The sequence below is a fragment of the Oncorhynchus mykiss genome, chromosome 19 (genome assembly GCF_057628025.1).
Source record: "Oncorhynchus mykiss isolate SJ-2025 chromosome 19, ASM5762802v1, whole genome shotgun sequence".
NCBI lineage: Eukaryota > Metazoa > Chordata > Actinopteri > Salmoniformes > Salmonidae > Oncorhynchus > Oncorhynchus mykiss.
Genome location: NC_143040.1, coordinates 7,308,469 through 7,330,242, shown reverse-complemented (window position 1 = coordinate 7,330,242; position 21,774 = coordinate 7,308,469). Strand labels below are relative to the sequence as shown.

At 43.0% G+C, this 21,774-nt stretch overlaps 1 protein-coding gene and 1 long non-coding RNA gene across 2 annotated transcripts in view; both read left to right on the top strand.

Annotated features, from left to right (window-relative positions):
- Nucleotides 1-21,774, top strand: part of LOC118936767 (uncharacterized) — an 85,201-nt gene that overhangs the window by 8,830 nt on the left and 54,597 nt on the right. The window lies entirely within an intron of this gene.
- LOC118941399 (CD5 antigen-like) lies at nt 11,581-15,631 on the top strand. The gene is made up of 6 exons (XM_090211769.1): nt 11,581-11,805; nt 12,234-12,539; nt 12,665-12,937; nt 14,835-15,155; nt 15,287-15,375; nt 15,497-15,631. Exons 1-6 carry the CDS (start codon nt 11,601-11,603, stop codon nt 15,629-15,631), a joined length of 1,329 nt encoding a protein of 442 aa, XP_090067895.1. The 5' UTR covers nt 11,581-11,600.

Below are 21,774 nucleotides of genomic sequence, written 5' to 3'. Positions count from 1 at the left end.
CCAGCTGTCTCCACTAGGGCCCTCTCAGCCACCTGGCTCCACTAGTGCCCTCTCAGCCACCTGGCTCCACTAGGACCCTCTCAGCCACCTGGCTCCACTAGGACCCTCTCAGCCACCTGGCTCCACTAGAACCCTCTCAGCCACCTGGCTCCACTAGGGCCCTCTCAGCCACCTGGCTCCACTAGAGCCCTCTCAGCCACCTGGCTCCACTAGGGCCCTCTCAGCCACCTGGCTCCACTAGAGCCCTCTCAGCCACCTGGCTCCACTAGGGCCCTCTCAGCCACCTGGCTCCACTAGGGCCCTTTCAACGAGCCGGCTCCACTAGGGCCCTCTTAGCCAGCCTGCTCTATGTGGGCCCTCTCAGTCAACCGGCTCCACTAAGGTCCTCTCAGTCAGCTGGTGTCTATAGGAGAGCTCCACTAGGGCCCTCTCAGTCAGCTGGTGTGTGTAGGAGAGTGTGAGATGTGTGTACAGAAAGTAGAAGTACAAATGTCAAGGGGTATTAACTAAAGTGATAAATCTAGTCCTAGGTTTTATTTACTATGGTGTTTGTTCTCCACTGGTTACCCTGTTCTCATCATAACAGGTCACACATTCTGCTGACATGATTGAACACTGTGGTATTTCACCTAACAGATACAGGAGCTTGTCAATATTATATTTGTTTTCCAATTATTTTGGGGTCTTTGTAATCTGAGGGAAACATGTGTCTCTTATATCGTTTTACATTTGGCAGGAGGTTAGGAAGTACCGCTCAGTATCCAACTCATTTTGTGGGCAGTGGGCACATAGCCCGTCTTCTCTCTGCCTATGGCAACTTCTCTCAATAGCAAGGCTAAGCTCAATAAGTCTGTACATTGTCTCTATGTATGCTATCATGTACTGTCTGTTTAGGGCCAAATAGCATTTAAGTTCAAATTGAGAATTTGTAATGTTTTCCCAATAGGTAATATCATTTTATATATGTTTGGTTATAATTTGTTTGGGCCAGACTGTCTGAGTTCTGTCCTGAGGCTTTGTTGGGTTAGTAGTGGTTTGTGAACTAAGCTTCAGGACCAGCTGGATGAAGGGACTTTTCTCTATGTTCATCTCTTGGTATTTCAGTGCTGGTCTCTTGTTTTTATGTGGTTATAGACATTGAAGTCTTGTTTCTGGATATTAATTAGTGATTGGTATTAATTAGTGATGGGTATTAATTAGTGATGGATATTAATTAGTGATAGATATTGATTAGTGATGGGTATTAATTAGTGATGGATATTAATTAGTGATTGATATTAATTAGTGATAGATATTGATTAGTGATGGGTATTAATTAGTGATGGATATTAATTAGTGATTGATATTAATTAGTGATAGATATTAATTAGTGATTGATATTAATTAGTGATGGATATTAATTAGTGATAGATATTAATTAGTGATAGATATTAATTAGTGATGGGTATTAATTAGTGATGGATATTAATTAGTGATTGATATTAATTAGTGATGGATTTTAATTAGTGATGGATATTAATTAGTGATAGATATTAATTAGTGATGGGTATTAATTAGTGATAGATATTAATTAGTGATGGGTATTAATTAGTGATGGGTATTAATTAGTGATGGATATTAATTAGTGATGGATATTAATTAGTGAAGGATATTAATTAGTGATGGATTTTAATTAGTGATGGATATTAATTAGTGATAGATATTAATTAGTGATGGGTATTAATTAGTGATGGATATTAATTAGTGATTGATATTAATTAGTGATGGATATTAATTAGTGATGGATATTAATTAGTGATTGATATTAATTAGTGATGGATATTAATTAGTGATGGATATTAATTAGTGATGGATATTAATTAGTGATGGATATTAATTAGTGATGGGTATTAATTAGTGATGGATATTAATTAGTGATGGATATTGGCCCTATTCTGCCCTACATGCATTATTTGGGCCTTTTTCTATGAGAATGTTTTTGCAGAATGTCAATTGGATGTTGGCCCCATTTAAAAAATCTTGATTGGTTAGTGGACCTAACACTTCACTCCCACAAAGGGCAATTGGTTCAAGTGTAGATTTGGATACTTTGTGTGAGGTTCTAATTGTTATGTCAATTTGAATTTGTCTTTTGATAGCTCAAAAAGTCCCTCTTCCTTCCTCTTTCAGTTGATTGACAGCCAAGCAGAAATGGCCCGTATATCTTATTGTTAAGCCCAGATATGAAGAGACTTTAGTGTCCTCTGTCTTTCATCCTACTGTGACATTTTTAAACCTTGGATTTTAGTTGTTGTTTTTTTAATCATGTTCTTTATCTGAGAGATATAAGACAGATCAGGAAACTATAATTTTTTACTTGAATGTAACCCCTTATTGTTAAGAACTAAACTATCTCCATATCTACTTCTATAAATGTGTTAAACTGGTACCAGGAGACCCTCAGATGAGTCTTGTAAAGCTTGTGGACGTCCTGAGAGACTCACCTTTCCATAGTGGGGTCATGTTAGTGTGTCCTAGATCACAACAACCTGTCTGTGTTCCTGAGAGACTCACCTTTCCATAGTGGGGTCATGTTAGTGTGTCCTAGATCACAACAACCTGTCTGTGTTCCTGAGAGACTCACCTTTCCATAGTGGGGTCATGTTAGTGTGTCCTAGATCACAACAACCTGTCTGTGTTCCTGAGAGACTCACCTTTCCATAGTGGGGTCATGTTAGTGTGTCCTAGATCACAACAACCTGTCTGTGTTCCTGAGAGACTCACCTTTCCATAGTGGGGTCATGTTAGTGTGTCCTAGATCCCAACAACCTGTATGTGTTCCTGAGAGACTCACCTTTCCATAGTGGGGTCATGTTAGTGTGTCCTAGATCCCAACAACCTGTATGTGTTCCTGAGAGACTCACCTTTCCATAGTGGGGTCATGTTAGTGTGTCCTAGATCCCAACAACCTGTATGTGTTCCTGAGAAACTCACCTTTCCATAGTGGGGTCATGTTAGTGTGTCCTAGATCACAACAACCTGTCTGTGTTCCTGAGAGACTCACCTTTCCATAGTGGGGTCATGTTAGTGTGTCCTAGATCACAACAACCTGTCTGTGTTCCTGAGAGACTCACCTTTCCATAGTGGGGTCATGTTAGTGTGTCCTAGATCACAACAACCTGTCTGTGTTCCTGAGAGACTCACCTTTCCATAGTGGGGTCATGTTAGTGTGTCCTAGATCACAACAACCTGTCTGTGTTCCTGAGAGACTCACCTTTCCATAGTGGGGTCATGTTAGTGTGTCCTAGATCACAACAACCTGTCTGTGTTCCTGAGAGACTCACCTTTCCATAGTGGGGTCATGTTAGTGTGTCCTAGATCACAACAACCTGTCTGTGTTCCTGAGAGACTCACCTTTCCATAGTGGGGTCATGTTAGTGTGTCCTAGATCACAACAACCTGTCTGTGTTCCTGAGAGACTCACCTTTCCATAGTGGGGTCATGTTAGTGTGTCCTAGATCACAACAACCTGTCTGTGTTCCTGAGAGACTCACCTTTCCATAGTGGGGTCATGTTAGTGTGTCCTAGATCACAACAACCTGTCTGTGTTCCTGAGAGACTCACCTTTCCATAGTGGGGTCATGTTAGTGTGTCCTAGATCACAACAACCTGTCTGTGTTCCTGAGAGACTCACCTTTCCATAGTGGGGTCATGTTAGTGTGTCCTAGATCACAACAACCTGTCTGTGTTCCTGAGAGACTCACCTTTCCATAGTGGGGTCATGTTAGTGTGTCCTAGATCACAACAACCTGTCTGTGTTCCTGAGAGACTCACCTTTCCATAGTGGGGTCATGTTAGTGTGTCCTAGATCACAACAACCTGTCTGTGTTCCTGAGAGACTCACCTTTCCATAGTGGGGTCATGTTAGTGTGTCCTAGATCACAACAACCTGTCTGTGTTCCTGAGAGACTCACCTTTCCATAGTGGGGTCATGTTAGTGTGTCCTAGATCACAACAACCTGTCTGTGTTCCTGAGAGACTCACCTTTCCATAGTGGGGTCATGTTAGTGTGTCCTAGATCCCAACAACCTGTATGTGTTCCTGAGAGACTCACCTTTCCATAGTGGGGTCATGTTAGTGTGTCCTAGATCACAACAACCTGTCTGTGTTCCTGAGAGACTCACCTTTCCATAGTGGGGTCATGTTAGTGTGTCCTAGATCACAACAACCTGTCTGTGTTCCTGAGAGACTCACCTTTCCATAGTGGGGTCATGTTAGTGTGTCCTAGATCACAACAACCTGTCTGTGTTCCTGAGAGACTCACCTTTCCATAGTGGGGTCATGTTAGTGTGTCCTAGATCACAACAACCTGTCTGTGTTCCTGAGAGACTCACCTTTCCATAGTGGGGTCATGTTAGTGTGTCCTAGATCACAACAACCTGTCTGTGTTCCTGAGAGACTCACCTTTCCATAGTGGGGTCATGTTAGTGTGTCCTAGATCACAACAACCTGTATGTGTTCCTGAGAGACTCACCTTTCCATAGTGGGGTCATGTTAGTGTGTCCTAGATCACAACAACCTGTCTGTGTTCCTGAGAGACTCACCTTTTCATAGTGGGGTCATGTTAGTGTGTCCTAGATCAAAACAACCTGTACGTGTTCCTGAGAGACTCACCTTTCCATAGTGGGGTCATGTTAGTGTGTCCTAGATCACAACAACCTGTCTGTGTTCCTGAGAGACTCACCTTTCCATAGTGGGGTCATGTTTGTGTGTCCTAGATCACAACAACCTGTCTGTGTTCCTGAGAGACTCACCTTTCCATAGTGGGGTCATGTTAGTGTGTCCTAGATCACAACAACCTGTCTGTGTTCCTGAGAGACTCACCTTTCCATAGTGGGGTCATGTTAGTGTGTCCTAGATCACAACAACCTGTCTGTGTTCCTGAGAGACTCACCTTTCCATAGTGGGGTCATGTTAGTGTGTCCTAGATCACAACAACCTGTCTGTGTTCCTGAGAGACTCACCTTTCCATAGTGGGGTCATGTTAGTGTGTCCTAGATCACAACAACCTGTCTGTGTTCCTGAGAGACTCACCTTTCCATAGTGGGGTCATGTTAGTGTGTCCTAGATCACAACAACCTGTCTGTGTTCCTGAGAGACTCACCTTTCCATAGTGGGGTCATGTTAGTGTGTCCTAGATCACAACAACCTGTCTGTGTTCCTGAGAGACTCACCTTTCCATAGTGGGGTCATGTTAGTGTGTCCTAGATCACAACAACCTGTCTGTGTTCCTGAGAGACTCACCTTTCCATAGTGGGGTCATGTTAGTGTGTCCTAGATCACAACAACCTGTCTGTGTTCCTGAGAGACTCACCTTTCCATAGTGGGGTCATGTTAGTGTGTCCTAGATCACAACAACCTGTCTGTGTTCCTGAGAGACTCACCTTTCCATAGTGGGGTCATGTTAGTGTGTCCTAGATCACAACAACCTGTCTGTGTTCCTGAGAGACTCACCTTTCCATAGTGGGGTCATGTTAGTGTGTCCTAGATCACAACAACCTGTCTGTGTTCCTGAGAGACTCACCTTTCCATAGTGGGGTCATGTTAGTGTGTCCTAGATCACAACAACCTGTCTGTGTTCCTGAGAGACTCACCTTTCCATAGTGGGGTCATGTTAGTGTGTCCTAGATCACAACAACCTGTCTGTGTTCCTGAGAGACTCACCTTTCCATAGTGGGGTCATGTTAGTGTGTCCTAGATCACAACAACCTGTCTGTGTTCCTGAGAGACTCACCTTTCCATAGTGGGGTCATGTTAGTGTGTCCTAGATAACAACATGTCTGTGTTCCTGAGAGACTCACCTTTCCATAGTGGGGTCATGTTAGTGTGTCCTAGATCACAACAACCTGTCTGTGTTCCTGAGAGACTCACCTTTCCATAGTGGGGTCATGTTAGTGTGTCCTAGATCACAACAACCTGTCTGTGTTCCTGAGAGACTCACCTTTCCATAGTGGGGTCATGTTAGTGTGTCCTAGATCCCAACAACCTGTATGTGTTCCTGAGAGACTCACCTTTCCATAGTGGGGTCATGTTAGTGTGTCCTAGATCCCAACAACCTGTATGTGTTCCTGAGAGACTCACCTTTCCATAGTGGGGTCATGTTAGTGTGTCCTAGATCCCAACAACCTGTATGTGTTCCTGAGAGACTCACCTTTCCATAGTGGGGTCATGTTAGTGTGTCCTAGATCACAACAACCTGTCTGTGTTCCTGAGAGACTCACCTTTCCATAGTGGGGTCATGTTAGTGTGTCCTAGATCACAACAACCTGTCTGTGTTCCTGAGAGACTCACCTTTCCATAGTGGGGTCATGTTAGTGTGTCCTAGATCACAACAACCTGTCTGTGTTCCTGAGAGACTCACCTTTCCATAGTGGGGTCATTTTAGTGTGTCCTAGATCACAACAACCTGTCTGTGTTCCTGAGAGACTCACCTTTCCATAGTGGGGTCATGTTAGTGTGTCCTAGATCACAACAACCTGTCTGTGTTCCTGAGAGACTCACCTTTCCATAGTGGGGTCATGTTAGTGTGTCCTAGATCACAACAACCTGTCTGTGTTCCTGAGAGACTCACCTTTCCATAGTGGGGTCATGTTAGTGTGTCCTAGATCACAACAACCTGTCTGTGTTCCTGAGAGACTCACCTTTCCATAGTGGGGTCATGTTAGTGTGTCCTAGATCACAACAACCTGTCTGTGTTCCTGAGAGACTCACCTTTCCATAGTGGGGTCATGTTAGTGTGTCCTAGATCACAACAACCTGTCTGTGTTCCTGAGAGACTCACCTTTCCATAGTGGGGTCATGTTAGTGTGTCCTAGATCACAACAACCTGTATGTGTTCCTGAGAGACTCACCTTTCCATAGTGGGGTCATGTTAGTGTGTCCTAGATCACAACAACCTGTCTGTGTTCCTGAGAGACTCACCTTTCCATAGTGGGGTCATGTTAGTGTGTCCTAGATCACAACAACCTGTATGTGTTCCTGAGAGACTCACCTTTCCATAGTGGGGTCATGTTAGTGTGTCCTAGATCACAACAACCTGTCTGTGTTCCTGAGAGACTCACCTTTCCATAGTGGGGTCATGTTAGTGTGTCCTAGATCACAACAACCTGTATGTGTTCCTGAGAGACTCACCTTTCCATAGTGGGGTCATGTTAGTGTGTCCTAGATCACAACAACCTGTATGTCTTCCTGAGAGACTCACCTTTCCATAGTGGGGTCATGTTAGTGTGTCCTAGATCACAACAACCTGTATGTGTTCCTGAGAGACTCACCTTTCCATAGTGGGGTCATGTTAGTGTGTCCTAGATCACAACAACCTGTATGTCTTCCTGAGAGACTCACCTTTCCATAGTGGGGTCATGTTAGCGTGTCGCCCAAACGGTTCTGACACTACAGACAGAAGTTGACAGATGGACTGTATGACTTCAGACGATGCTTATGGGGTCGTAGGACAAAACGGAGAACATCATCGTGTTCCTGAGTCTCATATTTCCATCGTTTACAGGCCAAACTGATCGGACGTTACAGATTTCCACACGTTCGCAGAAATTGTAGGCGAAGGGTTCATTTGTAATTGAAAAGAGCTTCTGCCAAACATGGATTGTGTGTGAGGGGTACAGAGATGTGGTAGTCATATAATAATCATGCTGTGGTCTACATTTTGTTCATCATCAAGCAGACCAGATCAGTAGAGATGGTGGAAGAGCCTGGTAGGCTGTTTAAAATGGAAGAATATCATTTACAGTGCCTTGCGAAAGTATTCAGCCCCCTGAAGTTAATACTTTGTAGCGCCACCTTTTGCTGCGATTACAGCTGTAAGTCGCTTGAGGTATGTCTCTATCAGTTTTGCACATCGAGAGACTGACATTTTTTCCCATTCCTCCTTGCAAAACAGCTTGAGCTCAGTGAGGTTGGATGGAGAGCATTTGTGAACAGCAGTTTTCAGTTCTTTCCACAGATTCTCGATTGGATTCAGGTCTGGACTTTGACTTGGCCATTCTAACACCTGGATATGTTTATTTTTGAACCATTCCATTGTAGATTTTGCTTTATGTTTTGGATCATTGTCTTGTTGGAAGACAAATCTCCGTCCCAGTCTCAGGTCTTTTGCAGACTCCATCAGGTTTTCTTCCAGAATGGTCCTGTATTTGGCTCCATCCATCTTCCCATCAATTTTAACCATCTTCCCTGTCCCTGCTGAAGAAAAGCAGGCCCAAACCATGATACTACCACCACCATGTTTGACAGTGGGGATGGTGTGTTCAGCTGTGTTGCTTTTACGCCAAACATAACGTTTTGCATTGTTGCCAAAAAGTTCAATTTTGGTTTCATCTGACCAGAGCACCTTCTTCCACATGTTTGGTGTGTCTCCCAGGTGGCTTGTGGCAAACTTTAAACGACACTTTTTATGGATATCTTTAAGAAATGGCTTTCTTCTTGCCACTCTTCCATAAAGGCCAGATTTGTGCAATATACGACTGATTGTTGTCCTATGGACAGAGTCTCCCATCTCAGCAGTCCTACAACTGTCACCTTATGTAACAGCTGATTTACTTAACTAAAGACACATCTCAATATGTGGTCCAGGTGCCTTAGTGTTCCTATAGAAACCTGTGTCCAAACTCAGCATTAAATAGCATCTAATCAGAATAGTGTACAGAGCTAAGTTATTACAGCTATTTAAATGTAATGTGTTTTTTAGTGTTTATTCTGTGTCATTAAAAAAATCACTGTTGTCTATTAGATCAATATCAGTGTGAACACATCTGATTGGACTAGATCCATGTTGAGGTGAGACACGTCTGATTGGACTAGATCCATGTTGAGGTGAGACACGTCTGATTGGACTAGATCCATGTTGAGGTGAGACATGTCTGATTGGACTAGATCCATGTTGAGGTGAGACACATCTGATTGGACTAGATCCATGTTGCGGTGAGACACGTCTGATTGGACTAGATCCATGTTGCGGTGAGACACATCTGATTGGACCAGATCCATGTTGAGGTGAGACACATCTGATTGGACTAGATCCATGTTGAGGTGAGACACATCTGATAGGACTAGATCCATGTTGTGGTGAGACACGTCTGATTGGACTAGATCCGTGTTGCGGTGAGACACATCTGATTGGACCAGATCCATTTTGAGGTGAGACACATCTGATTGGACTAGATCCATATTGAGGTGAGACACGTCTGATTGGATGGGAGAATGAGAGGGGGAGAAGAGGAGAATAGAGTGTCAAAAGAGGAGATGAGAGGGGGAGAAGAGGAGAGGAGAGAAGAGGAGAGGGGAGAAGAGGAAAGGTGGAGAGGAGAGGGAAGAGAAGAGAGGGGAGGGAGAGGAGTAGAGAGGGGGAGAAGAGGAGTGGAGTGGAGGGAGAATGAGAGGGGGAGAAGAGGAGTGGAGTGGAGGGAGAATGAGAGGGGGAGAAGGAGATGAGAGGGGAAGAGGAGGGGAGAGGGGGAGAGGTGGAGAAGAGGAGAGTAGAGGGGAGAAGAGGAGAGGGGAGAAGAGGAGAGGTGCAGAAGAGGAGAGGGGAGAAGAGGAGAGGGAAGAAGAGAGAGGAAGGAGAGGGAGGAGAGGAGAAGAGAGGGGGAGCTGGGAGAGGGGGAGGAGTGTAGAGGATAGGAGAGCGGGGTGGAGAAGGGAGGGGCAGACGAGGAGAAGAGATTGTCAAAAGAGGAGAAGAAGTGGGGAAAGGGAGAAGATGAGAGGGGGAGAAGAGGATAGGAGAGGGTTGGAGAAGAGGGGAGAAGAGGAGAGGTGGAGAAGGGAGGAGAGGAGAAGAGAGGGGAGAAGTGGGGAAGGGGAGAAGATGAGAGGGGGAGAAGAGGAGAGGGTTGGAGAAGAGGAGAGGAGAGGAGAGGAGAAGAGAGGGGAGAAGTGGGTAAGGGGAGAAGATGAGAGGTGGAGAAGAGATGGGGGAAAGAGGAGAAGAGATGGGGGAGAGAGGAGAAGAGAGGGGGGAAAGAGGAGAAGAGATGGGGGAGAGAGGAGAAGAGATGGGGGAAGAAGAAAAGGGGAGAAGAAGGGTAGAGGTGGAGAAGAGGAGAGGGGAGAAGAGAGGAGAGAAAATAATAGGAGAGGGGGAGGGGAAGAGATGAGGGTGTAGAAAAGAGGGGGAGGAGAGGAGAAGAGAGGGGGAGGAGAGGAGAAGAGGAGAGGAGAAGAGATGGGGGAAAGAGGAGAAGAGAGGGAGAAGAGGGGAGAAGAGAAGAGGTGGAGAAGAGGAGAGGAGAAGAGATGGGGAAAGAGGAGAAGAGATGGGGGAGAGAGGAGAAGAGATGGGGGAGAGAGGAGAAGAGGAGAGGAGAAGAGATGGGGGAAAGAGGAGAGGAAGAGAGGGGGAGAAGAGGAGAAGAGTGGGGGTGAAGAGGAGAAGAGATGAAGAGAGGGGAGGAGAGGAGAAGAGATGGGGAGAAGAGAGGAGAAGAAGGGTAGAGGTGGAGAAGAGGAGAAGAGAACGGAGAGGGGAAGAGAGGGTGAGGGGGAGGAAAGCGGGGTGGAGAAGGGAGGGGCAGAAGAGAGGGAGAAGAGGAGAAGAGTGGGGGAGAAGATAAGTAAGAGGAGAGGACAGGGGGAGAAGAGGAGAAAAGACAGGGAGAAGAGGGGGAGAAGAGTAGAATAGTGGGGGTGAAGAGGAGAGGAAAGGGGGAGGAGAAGAGAGAAGAGAGGGGGGGAAGAGATGAGAATAGAGGGAGAAGAGAGTGGGAGGTGAAGAGTGGGTGGAGAGGAGTAGACGAGAGGGGCAGAAGAGGAGAAGAGAAGAGTTGGGGGATAATGAAATTTGACCGTATGAGTTGGAAAGGTGGCATCCGATGACGTTGTCATGTTGAAAGTCACTGAGCGCTTCATTAAGGCCATTCTACTGACAATGTTTGTCTATGGAGATTGCATGGCTGAGTGATTGATTTTATACATCTGGCAGGAAGGGGTGTGGCTGAAATAGAATCCACTCATTTGAAGGGGTGTCCACATACTTTTGTATATATGGTGTATGTACACATGGGTGTTGTTGCACCATACCAACGATAAGCCTGTCTTCCCCATCACATCATGAAAGGTCATGTTGATGTTCATTTAACCTCTGTCTCTCTCTTCCTCTGACTCCTCCCTTTCTCCTTTGTTTCTCTCTATCTCTCTGTCTCTTTCTCTCTCTTTCTCCTCTGTCTCTCTCTTTCTCCTCAGATCTCCAGGCTCAAAGCGTCAGTCCACCAGGTAGGTAGAGTATAAATCTACAGTGATTATAGCAGTTCAATATTAGTCAACTTTATTATCCCACATGGAGAAATTCATGTGTCCATACAAACCATTCTAAACCCCAATAACAAGTAGTGTTTTATGGAACTACTAATACTTGTCAACCACAAAGCATTACTGCTGTTAGAATAACAGAATCACTGTCATCATCTGTCCTCACCACTGTGTCTTCCTCTCTGCTGTTTACAGCTGAAGACTCAGTCAGACTGGTGGATGGGACCACTTCCTGTTCTGGGACAGTGGAAGTCTTCTATGAAGGAGAGTGGTCAGGTCTATGTTCTAGTTGGTGGAGCATAATGAGAGAGGTTAAGGTTTTGTGTAGAGAGCTGGACTGTGGGAATCCTGTAGCTGAATCTAGAGGACCTCTGATTGAAGATGGAAGAAGAGGAGTAACACTATATAGAAGATGTAGTGGACATGAGTCTTCTATTAGACAGTGTGACATCATAGGAGGACGTGGTGTCTGTGATGGTGGATATTATCATCATGTGACCTGTTCAGGTAAGAGACTGGTCATATTGAGAGATTTATTTATACATTATACAATATTACCATGTATCATGTTTTATGTGTTTTTATTTCATTTAAATACAGGGAGAGATGTCAGATGTATTTAAACATTATATTTGTGTTTGTCATATTGGTTTATGGGAGATGTTCATGGGCAGATCATTGTAGTTCAGATGGTACTGAAGTGAAGCTGCCTGATGGATGTCCAGCTGTTTATTTTCTATAAAGTGAAGTGAACTTATTCCTGTCTCCTGCCTGCATTATTCCCAACCCGATCCTGAGTGACTAAGAACCCATTTCTACCTCTTACAGTATCAAACATAGCAAACTACTATCTTTTATCCAACATATTTGTGTTTAGTCCTTGACAATGTCATCAACAAAACTGATTGAATGTTCAACCAACTCTTTTTCTCCAGAGTCTGTGCGGCTTGTGGATGGAGCTGGTCTCTGCTCTGGGAGAGTGGAGGTGAAGTCCAATCAGTCCTGGGCCTCAGTGTGTGAAGCTGACTTTGAAAGGCAGGATGCAGAGGTAGTCTGTAGGGATGTTGGCTGTGGGGCTCCTGCAGCTCTACAGGGGGGGCTCTATGGAGAAGGTGAGGGTCAGACCTGGGATAAAGAGTTCCAGTGTAAAGGCAAAGAGTCCCGTCTCCTGGACTGTGACACCTCAGACAGAGAAAACAACACCTGCCTACCTGGTAATGCTGTTGGACTCACCTGCTCAGGTAAGAAACAGTTTGTCACTCAGTCAACATTGTTTCTCACCTGGAGTGAAGAATATGAGAGACAGTATAGGTGTGTTTTAGTGAGAAAATAGTAAGATTACTGTCTCTCTCTTTTCTTTTCTCAGAGCCTGATGATGTGAGGCTGGTGGGAGGAGGCAGTCGCTGTGCTGGTGGAGTGGAGTGGTACGACCAGCGAGAGTGGAGGACTGTGGGAACTTACTACTGGGACGATGTAGCTGCAGTAGTGTGTAGACAGTTGGGTTGTGGCTCCACTGTTTCAGTACCACCTGGAAACACCACTAGAGGGATTGAAGTTTCCTGTTCTGGGTCTGAGTCTTCACTGAGGGAGTGTTCCAGAAGTTATTATCTCCGTCCTGAACTCACAGTGATCTGCTCAGGTAATAACAACATATTATAATTATATTCAACTGATTTCCTTCATTCATACAACTTCCTCTGCACCTCTCATGATGACTGTTTAGCTTGTCAGTCTGCTTTACTAAATAGATCAAGTAGGAATCAAATACAACTTAAATATCCCAGAATGCTTTGTATTTGAGTGATACCTCAGTGAACGTCTCTACTCACTACCACTGTCACATGTCATGTTATTGTCATATCTAAATGAGGAAAGTAGTTGAGGAGCTACGTTTTATTTTTCTCTCCTCTTGTTCCAGATGTCCTGCTTCAGCCTGATATCAACATATGTTGTCTCAGTGACTGTAGGCCCACTACTCATGTTGCCCTGTGAGGGAGGGTGGCTGGCACTGTTACATGCTGATGTTATTGTCATATCTATAGGAAACTAGTTGAAGAGGTTTATCTTGTTCTCTTTTATTGTTATAAAATATAATGGCGCCTGAAGAAATGGCAGCAGTTTTACTAGACTAACCAGTTGTGCTATTATGTGTTTTTTTTGTGTGTTATTTGTAACTTATTTTGTACATAATGTTTCTGCCACCGTATTTTACGGCAAAAAAGATCTTCTGGACATCAGGACAGCGATCACTCACCTCGGATTAGACAAAGATCTTCTGGATATCAGGACAGCGATCACTCACCTCGGATTAGACAAAGATCTTCTGGATATCAGGACAGCGATCACTCACCTCGGATTAGACAAAGATCTTCTGGACATCAGGACAGCGATCACTCACCTCGGATTAGACAAAGAGCTTCTGGATATCAGGACAGCGATCACTCACCTCGGATTAGACAAAGATCTTCTGGATATCAGGACAGCGATCACTCACCTCGGATTAGACAAAGAGCTTCTGGATATCAGGACAGAGATCACTCACCTCGGATTAGACAAAGAGCTTCTGGATGTCAGGACAGCGATCACTCACCTCGGATTAGACAAAGATCTTCTGGATATCAGGACAGAGATCACTCACCTCAGATTAGACAAAGAGCTTCTGGATGTCAGGACAGCGATCACTCACCTCGGATTAGACAAAGAGCTTCTGGATATCAGGACAGCGATCACTCACCTCGGATTAGACAAAGAGCTCCTGGATATCAGGACAGCGATCACTCACCTCAGATTAGACAAAGAGCTTCTGGATATCAGGACAGCGATCACTCACCTGTATATAGCCTCCCTACTGTATATAGCCTCTCTACTGTATATAGTCTCTCTATTGTATATAGCCTCTCTGCTGTATATAACCTCTCTACTGTATATAACCTCTCTACTGTATATAGCCTCTCTACTGTATATAACCTCTCTACTGTATATAGCCTCTCTACTGTATATAGTCTCTCTACTGAATATAACCTCTCTACTGTATGTAGTGAGGTAAAATACAGTAGAGAGGTTATATGCAGTAGAGAGGTTATATACAGTAGAGAGGCAAAATACAGTAGAGTGGCTGTATACAGTAGAGGCTATATACAGTAGAGAGGTTATATACAGTAGAGAGGCAAAATACAGTAGAGTGGCTATATACAGTAGAGAGGTTATATACAGTAGAGAGGTTATATACAGTAGAGAGGTTATATACAGTAGAGAGGTTATATACAGTAGAGAGGTTATATACAGTAGAGAGGTTATATACAGTAGAGAGGTTATATATAGTAGAGAGGTTATATTCACTGTCTTTTTACTGTTGTTTTTACTAATCTGTTGCTCACATAATATATATTTTTTACTTAAAAATTGCACTGTTGGTTAGGGCCTGTAGGTAAGCATTTCACTGTCAGGTCTACAGCTGCTGTATTCAGGATTTCACTGTCAGGTGCACGTTGTATTCGGTGCACGTGACAAATAAACTCTAATTTGATTTGTTTCAGATCACCTGGTCCAGCCTGATATCTTCCTGACTGACCCAATGGGAGGGGTCTCCAGGGGCCACCAGGGGCCCGAGATGTTCAGGGGCTACAACTTCACCATCACCTGCTCCACTCAGCCACAGTACCCAGGAGGCTCCTTCCTCCTCACGTTCACCGGCTCCAACAGAACCCAGACCCAGCCAGCTGTCAATCACTCTGCTGCCTTCCTCTTCCCTGCTGCAGATGACTCCCACCAAGGGACCTACAGCTGTGTTTATGAGAATTATGTTTTCTCTCATAACTTCTCCTCTGAGAGTGAGCTCCTCTCCCTCACCATCACAGGTAAGTGAACATGAACCAGACTTATAACTTTGACAGATTGATAGATTTCCCACAGATCAGTCATTGACAGATTTCCCACAGATCTATGTGATGATGATCAGTCCCCTCATCAAAGGTGTTTCTGTTTGCAGCCTCTCCTCTGCCAGCCTTCATCATCAGACACGTTGTAGTGCTGCTGATCCTACTGACAGCCATCACCACCTCCTACCTGTACTACAAGGTAAAGACATTTACTCAGACGTTACAAGTCATTTAAACTAGAGGGTGAGGGGGAGAGGGAGGGAGAGAGAATGGAGATACTAGAGAGTAAATGTCTGACTGTTGGTGCTGTGTCTCCCTAGCCCACCAGGAGGCAGAAGAGAGTGAACAGGGTGAGCAGCATGGATCTTTATGTCAATGCCATGGAGATGGTCTCTCTGAGCTCCAGAGCTGAAGCTGGACCGGGAGAGGAGAGAGCAGCCCAGGGGACGGAGTAGGAGGAGAATGAAGATGACCCTACATGCTGATCTTAGGTCAGTTTTGTGTTTTAAATCGATGGTCAGCAGTGGACTGGTGTTTAAAATGTGGTGACAAACCTGAAGTGGTTCTAATTTGAATAACAAGTTCAGAATTAGTTTATCTTTCTAGAACCTTGGAAGAAATCTAAAAGGAGTGACTGCAACCACCATTATTCATTTAGTTTGGTTTTTACCACCAGAGAAACATGGGGTTCTGGTAACATGGGGATTGGGTAAATTGGGGTATGGGGTAACTTTGGTTTTTGGTAACATGGGTTTTGGTATCATGGGGTTCTGGGTAACATGGGGTTTTGGGTTACATGGGGTTTTGGGTTACATGGGGTTTTGGTTACATGGGGTTTGGGTAACAAGGAGTTTTGGTTACATGGGGTTTTGGGTAACAAGGAGTTTTGGTTACATGGGGTTCTGGGTAACATGGGGTTTGGGGTAACATGGGGTTATGGGTAACATGGGGTTTTGGTAACATGGGGTTCTGGGTAACATGGGGTTTGGGGTAACATGGGGTTATGGGTAACATGGGGTTTTGGTAACATGGGGTTTTGGGTAACATGGAGTTTTGGGTGACATGGGGTTTGGGGTAACATGGGGTTTTGGGGTAACATGGGGTTTTGGGGTAACATGGGGTTTTGGGGTAACATGGGGTTTTGGGGTAACATGGGGTTTTGGGGTAACATGGGGTTTTGGGGTAACATGGGGTTTTGGGGTAACATGGGGTTTTGGGGTAACATGGGGTTTTGGGGTAACATGGGATTTTGGTAACAATCGGTTTTTAATTATTTTAAGAGAGTAGCTCAATTTCGTCTGTTTCATGTTCCAGTATTGCTTCTTATCTTTCTTTTTTTGTCTTATTTAGTGTCTCTTAGATTCTTTATCTTATTTAGTGTCTCTTAGATTCTTTATCTTGAAGTGTTTCCATTATTAGTCCAGGTATTATTATAATCATCTGTTCATTCTTTGTATTTTGAATTTTTTTTTAGTAAAGGGGTTTGTTGTTGTTTACCTCTCATGATGTTATTGATTATAAATGTTATGATATTGATTATGATGTAGATTAGTGTTATGATGTTAGTAGTATAGAGATAATGATGCTATTGATTATAAATGTTATGATATTGATTATGATGTAGATTAGTGTTGTGTTGTTAGTAGTATAGAGATAATGATGTTATTGATTATAAATGTTATGATATTGATTATGATGTAGATTAGTGTTTTGATGTTCCTCTCTAAACTGCCATGTAATCAACTGGATGCTTTTAATAAAATTACAGGCTGTCAGTCTTGTGTGATTTAATTATTAGACAGACTACAACATACAGTATGAATTAACTGGTCATACATTTGGCAGTAGGATAGGAAGTGCATCTCAGTTTCCACCTCATTTTGTGGGTTGTGTGCACATAGCCTGTCTTCTCTGGAGAGCCAGGTACTGACCTGTATATAGTCCTGCTGTTGTTATTTTACTGTTGCTCTTTAATTACTTGTTATTTTCATTTCTTATTCTTGTACATATTTTTTCAATCTGCATTGTTCGTTAGGGGCTCGTAACTAATAACATTTGATTTGAGTTCTGCCTACGGCAGCCTTTCTCAATAGCAAAGCTATGCTCACTGAGTCTGTACATAGTCAAAGCTTTCCTTAAGTTTGGGTCAGTCATAGTGGTCAGGTATTCTGCCACTGTGTACTCTCTGTTTAGGGGTAAACAGCATTCTAGTTTGCTCTGATTTTGATCATTAATTCCAATGTGTCAAGTAATTATCTTTTTTTTCTCATGATTTGGTTGGCCTAATGTGTTTGCTGTCCTGGGGCTCTGCCGGGTCTGTTTGTGAACAGAGCACCAGGTCTAGCTTGCTTAGGGGACTCTTCTGTATGTCTCTCTCTCTGTCTGTGTTTCTCGCTCTCTCACAAACAGATGCATAATTCAAACAGTGAGAAACTACAAACAAACAGAAAGAGAGAAGATATCCTCCACATAGACTATGATGTATTGTTGTCCTGGTGTGTAGTTATTTATCCTCCATAGACTATGATGTATTGTTGTCCTGGTGTGTAGTTATTTATCCTCCACATAGACTATGATGTATTGTTGTCCTGGTGTGTAGTTATTTATCCTCCATAGACTATGATGTATTGTTGTCCTGGTGTGTAGTTATTTATCCTTCACATAGACTATGATGTATTGTTGTCCTGGTGTGTAGTTATTTATCCTCCATAGACTATGATGTATTGTTGTCCTGGTGTGTAGTTATTTATCCTCCACATAGACGATGATGTATTGTTGTCCTGGTGTATAGTTATTTATCCTACATAGACTATGATGTATTGTTGTCCTGGTGTGTAGTTATTTATCCTCCACATAGACTATGATGTATTGTTGTCCTGGTGTGTAGTTATTTATCTTCCATAGACTATGATGTATTGTTGTCCTGGTGTGTAGTTATTTATTCTCCATAGACTATGATGTATTGTTGTCCTGGTGTGTGTGTGTGTGTGTGTGTGTGGTGATTGATGGTGATAGGTGGGTGAGTGAGTGTAAATGCAGAGCCAACTACTCCTGTCTGATCAGGGTCCAGCAGTCACCAACCCTGGAGAGATACAGTCACCCACCAACCCTGGAGAGATACAGTCACACACCAACCCTGGAGAGATACAGTCACCCACCAACCCTGGAGAGATACAGTCACCCACCAACCCTGGAGAGATACAGTCACACACCAACCCTGGAGAGATACAGTCACCCACCAACCCTGGAGAGATACAGTCACCCACCAACCCTGGAGAGATACAGTCACCCACCAACCCTGGAGAGATACAGTCACCCTGGAGAGATAGTCACCCACCAACCCTGGAGAGATACAGTCACCCACCAACCCTGGAGAGATACAGTCACCCTGGAGAGATACAGGCTTTGCAGGATGTTGTTCCAGACCACCACTGAAACACCTGAAGTCAAATTGTCTCATCATAAAGGATTTGATGATATATTGAGAAGATCTATTATATAGATATCTAGCACTATTGTTGGATTAGCAGTGTTTATATAGTACAGACACCTAGCACTATTGTTGGATTAGCAGTGTTTATATAGTACAGATACCTAGCACTATTGTTGGATTAGCAGTGTTTATATAGTACAGAGACCTAGCACTATTGTTGGATTAGCAGTGTTTATATAGTACAGACATCTACACTATTGTTGTAGTAGCAGTGTTTATATAGTACAGGCACCTAGCACTATTGTTGTATTAGCAGTGTTTATATAGTACAGACACCTAGCACTATTGTTGTATTAGTAGTGTTTATATAGTACAGACACCTACACTATTGTTGTATTAGCAGTGTTAATATAGTACAGACACCTAGCACTATTGTTGTATTAGTAGTGTTTATATAGTACAGACACCTACACTATTGTTGTATTAGCAGTGTTTATATAGTACAGACACCTAGCACTATTGTTGTATTAGCAGTGTTAATATAGTACAGACACCTAGCACTATTGTTGTATTAACAGTGTTTATATAGTACAGACACCTACACTATTGTTGTATCAGCAGTGTTTATATAGTACAGACACCTACACTATTGTTGTATTAGCAGTGTTTATATAGTACAGACACCTACACTATTGTTGGATTAGCAGTGTTTATATAGTACAGACACCTAGCACTATTGTTGTATCAGCAGTGTTTATATAGTACAGACACCTACACTATTGTTGTATTAGCAGTGTTTATATAGTACAGACACCTACACTATTGTTGGATTAGCAGTGTTTATATAGTACAGACACCTAGCACTATTGTTGGATTAGCAGTGTTTATATAGTACAGACACCTACACTATTGTTGGATTAGCAGTGTTTATATAGTACAGACACCTAGCACTATTGTTGGATTAGCAGTGTTTATATAGTACAGACACCTAGCACTATTGTTGGATTAGCAGTGTTTATATAGTACAGACATCTACACTATTGTTGGATTAGCAGTGTTTATATAGTACAGACACCTAGCACTATTGTTGGATTAGCAGTGTTTATATAGTACAGACACCTAGCACTATTGTTGGATTAGCAGTGTTTATATAGTACAAACACCCAGCACTATTGTTGTATTAGCAGTGTTTATATAGTTCAGGCACCTGGTGGAACCAACTTCACATCGCCCCCCAGAAGAAAGGCACACGGACACCCACACTTCAGGTTGACTCAGTTTTTATCTGCAGTAAAAGATAACAAACAGTGATGACAGGTATTGACAGGACGGTCACAGCCACACGTTCACTGGTTAGGTAGGACACAAGATATATATTAGATAGGAACAACAGTAGTGACACATGGTTAGGTAGGACACAAGATATCTGTTAGATAGGAACAACAGTAGTGATACATGGTTAGGTAGGACACAAGATATCTGTTAGATAGGAACAACAGTAGTGATACATGGTTAGGTAGGAAACAAGATATCTGTTAGATAGGAACAACAGTAGTGATACATGGTTAGGTAGGACACAAGATATCTGTTAGATAGGAACAACAGTAGTGATACATGGTTAGGTAGGACACAATATATCTGTTAGATAGGAACAACAGTAGTGATACATGGTTAGGTAGGACACAAGATATCTGTTAGATAGGAACAACAGTAGTGATACATGGTTAGGTAGGACACAAGATATCTGTTAGATAGGAACAACAGTAACGTTATTGATACAAACCCTCAATGTGAAGTGATATTAATCCATAAATACAGAGCACAAGTACAACCCTTTTATATAAACCTTTTACGGTAGTAAGAAAATAAACATTCACTTAATATTTCAATAAGTCACCTGCTAGTAAATCACCTGCTGGTAATAACTAGCGTGACATTGTAGTGCAGAGACCAACGGTGCTCGTTAGCTCGTCATTAACACGGCTAGCTAAGACAGCAACAACTTGGTTAACTGGCTGAAATAGGTCTTCAATTCATGAACGGCTAAATAAATATCTACAGAGCCACATTCGCTATTGACTTTAGGATATATGAACCAGTTTTCCAAAACCACTATTGTGTTATACAGTTTGAAACAGTTTTTATGTACAGAGGAAGAGGACTCGAACCTGCTCTCAGAATATCTGTCAGACTGAGGAGCGGGCAGACCAACTTCCCAAATAGGGGAGAAGCACTCAAAACACACTAGTTGTTCTTTCAAAGAAAATTATACAAACATGGTAGGTCCGAAGACCTCTCATATTACCAACTTTACTACAATGGCAGCAAATATTTTAATGAATTCAGTAACACATAATGAAAGGAAAAGTTATTTATATCACCCCTTTTCCTGGGGTGAATGGTTTCACCCACGACTCTCCCGGAACTGAGGCTTTGACATCAACAGTTTCACTTTGTTCCACCTTTGGTGAGCAAAACAGCTAATAACGTAGCTAAATACTGACATTATCCTCACTCGAGATATCTGTTCATATCTAAATACATGGCTCTGCTTTGGTCTATTCCATTGATATTGTCAAACTGAACATTACATTGTGTAGCTCCCTTCAGTAACCACGAGCACAACCGTTCCTTGATTTTAACTGGCGGCTTTATTCTGTAGTTTTAGTCAGAATTATCACCTTCCGTGATATAAAGTAAATGAAAAATACAGTTAAGCACACTCTTACAACCTTATCGTACGAGTGACTTATTAGCTTGGTATAACTCTGAAGTGCCTACATACATAACAGTTTAACCGGCGTTATAACGGGTTCAGATTAAACACATGAATAAAGGAGAAAATACCTCTTGAAAAAATACGGCTGCTTATTACAGAAGGGAGGAAATCAAACTTCACACTTATTATTCCTGGCATGAATTCACACTTCATCATAACATACACTCTTCAACCTTTATGAACTACACCCGATGACATGAAAACTTAGCTAACGCAGCGCAGGATTGCCTTCCCTCCAAAAAGTGTGTTGCTACAATAAGGATCCCCGTTACAACAATTACAATTAGCTACGTAGTTCCGCTTGTATTATCATTTCCCCCGCACAGCGGACACGTAAACAATTCAAACAAAAGACAACGACATAACCTGTAAGTCTAACTGTCAGT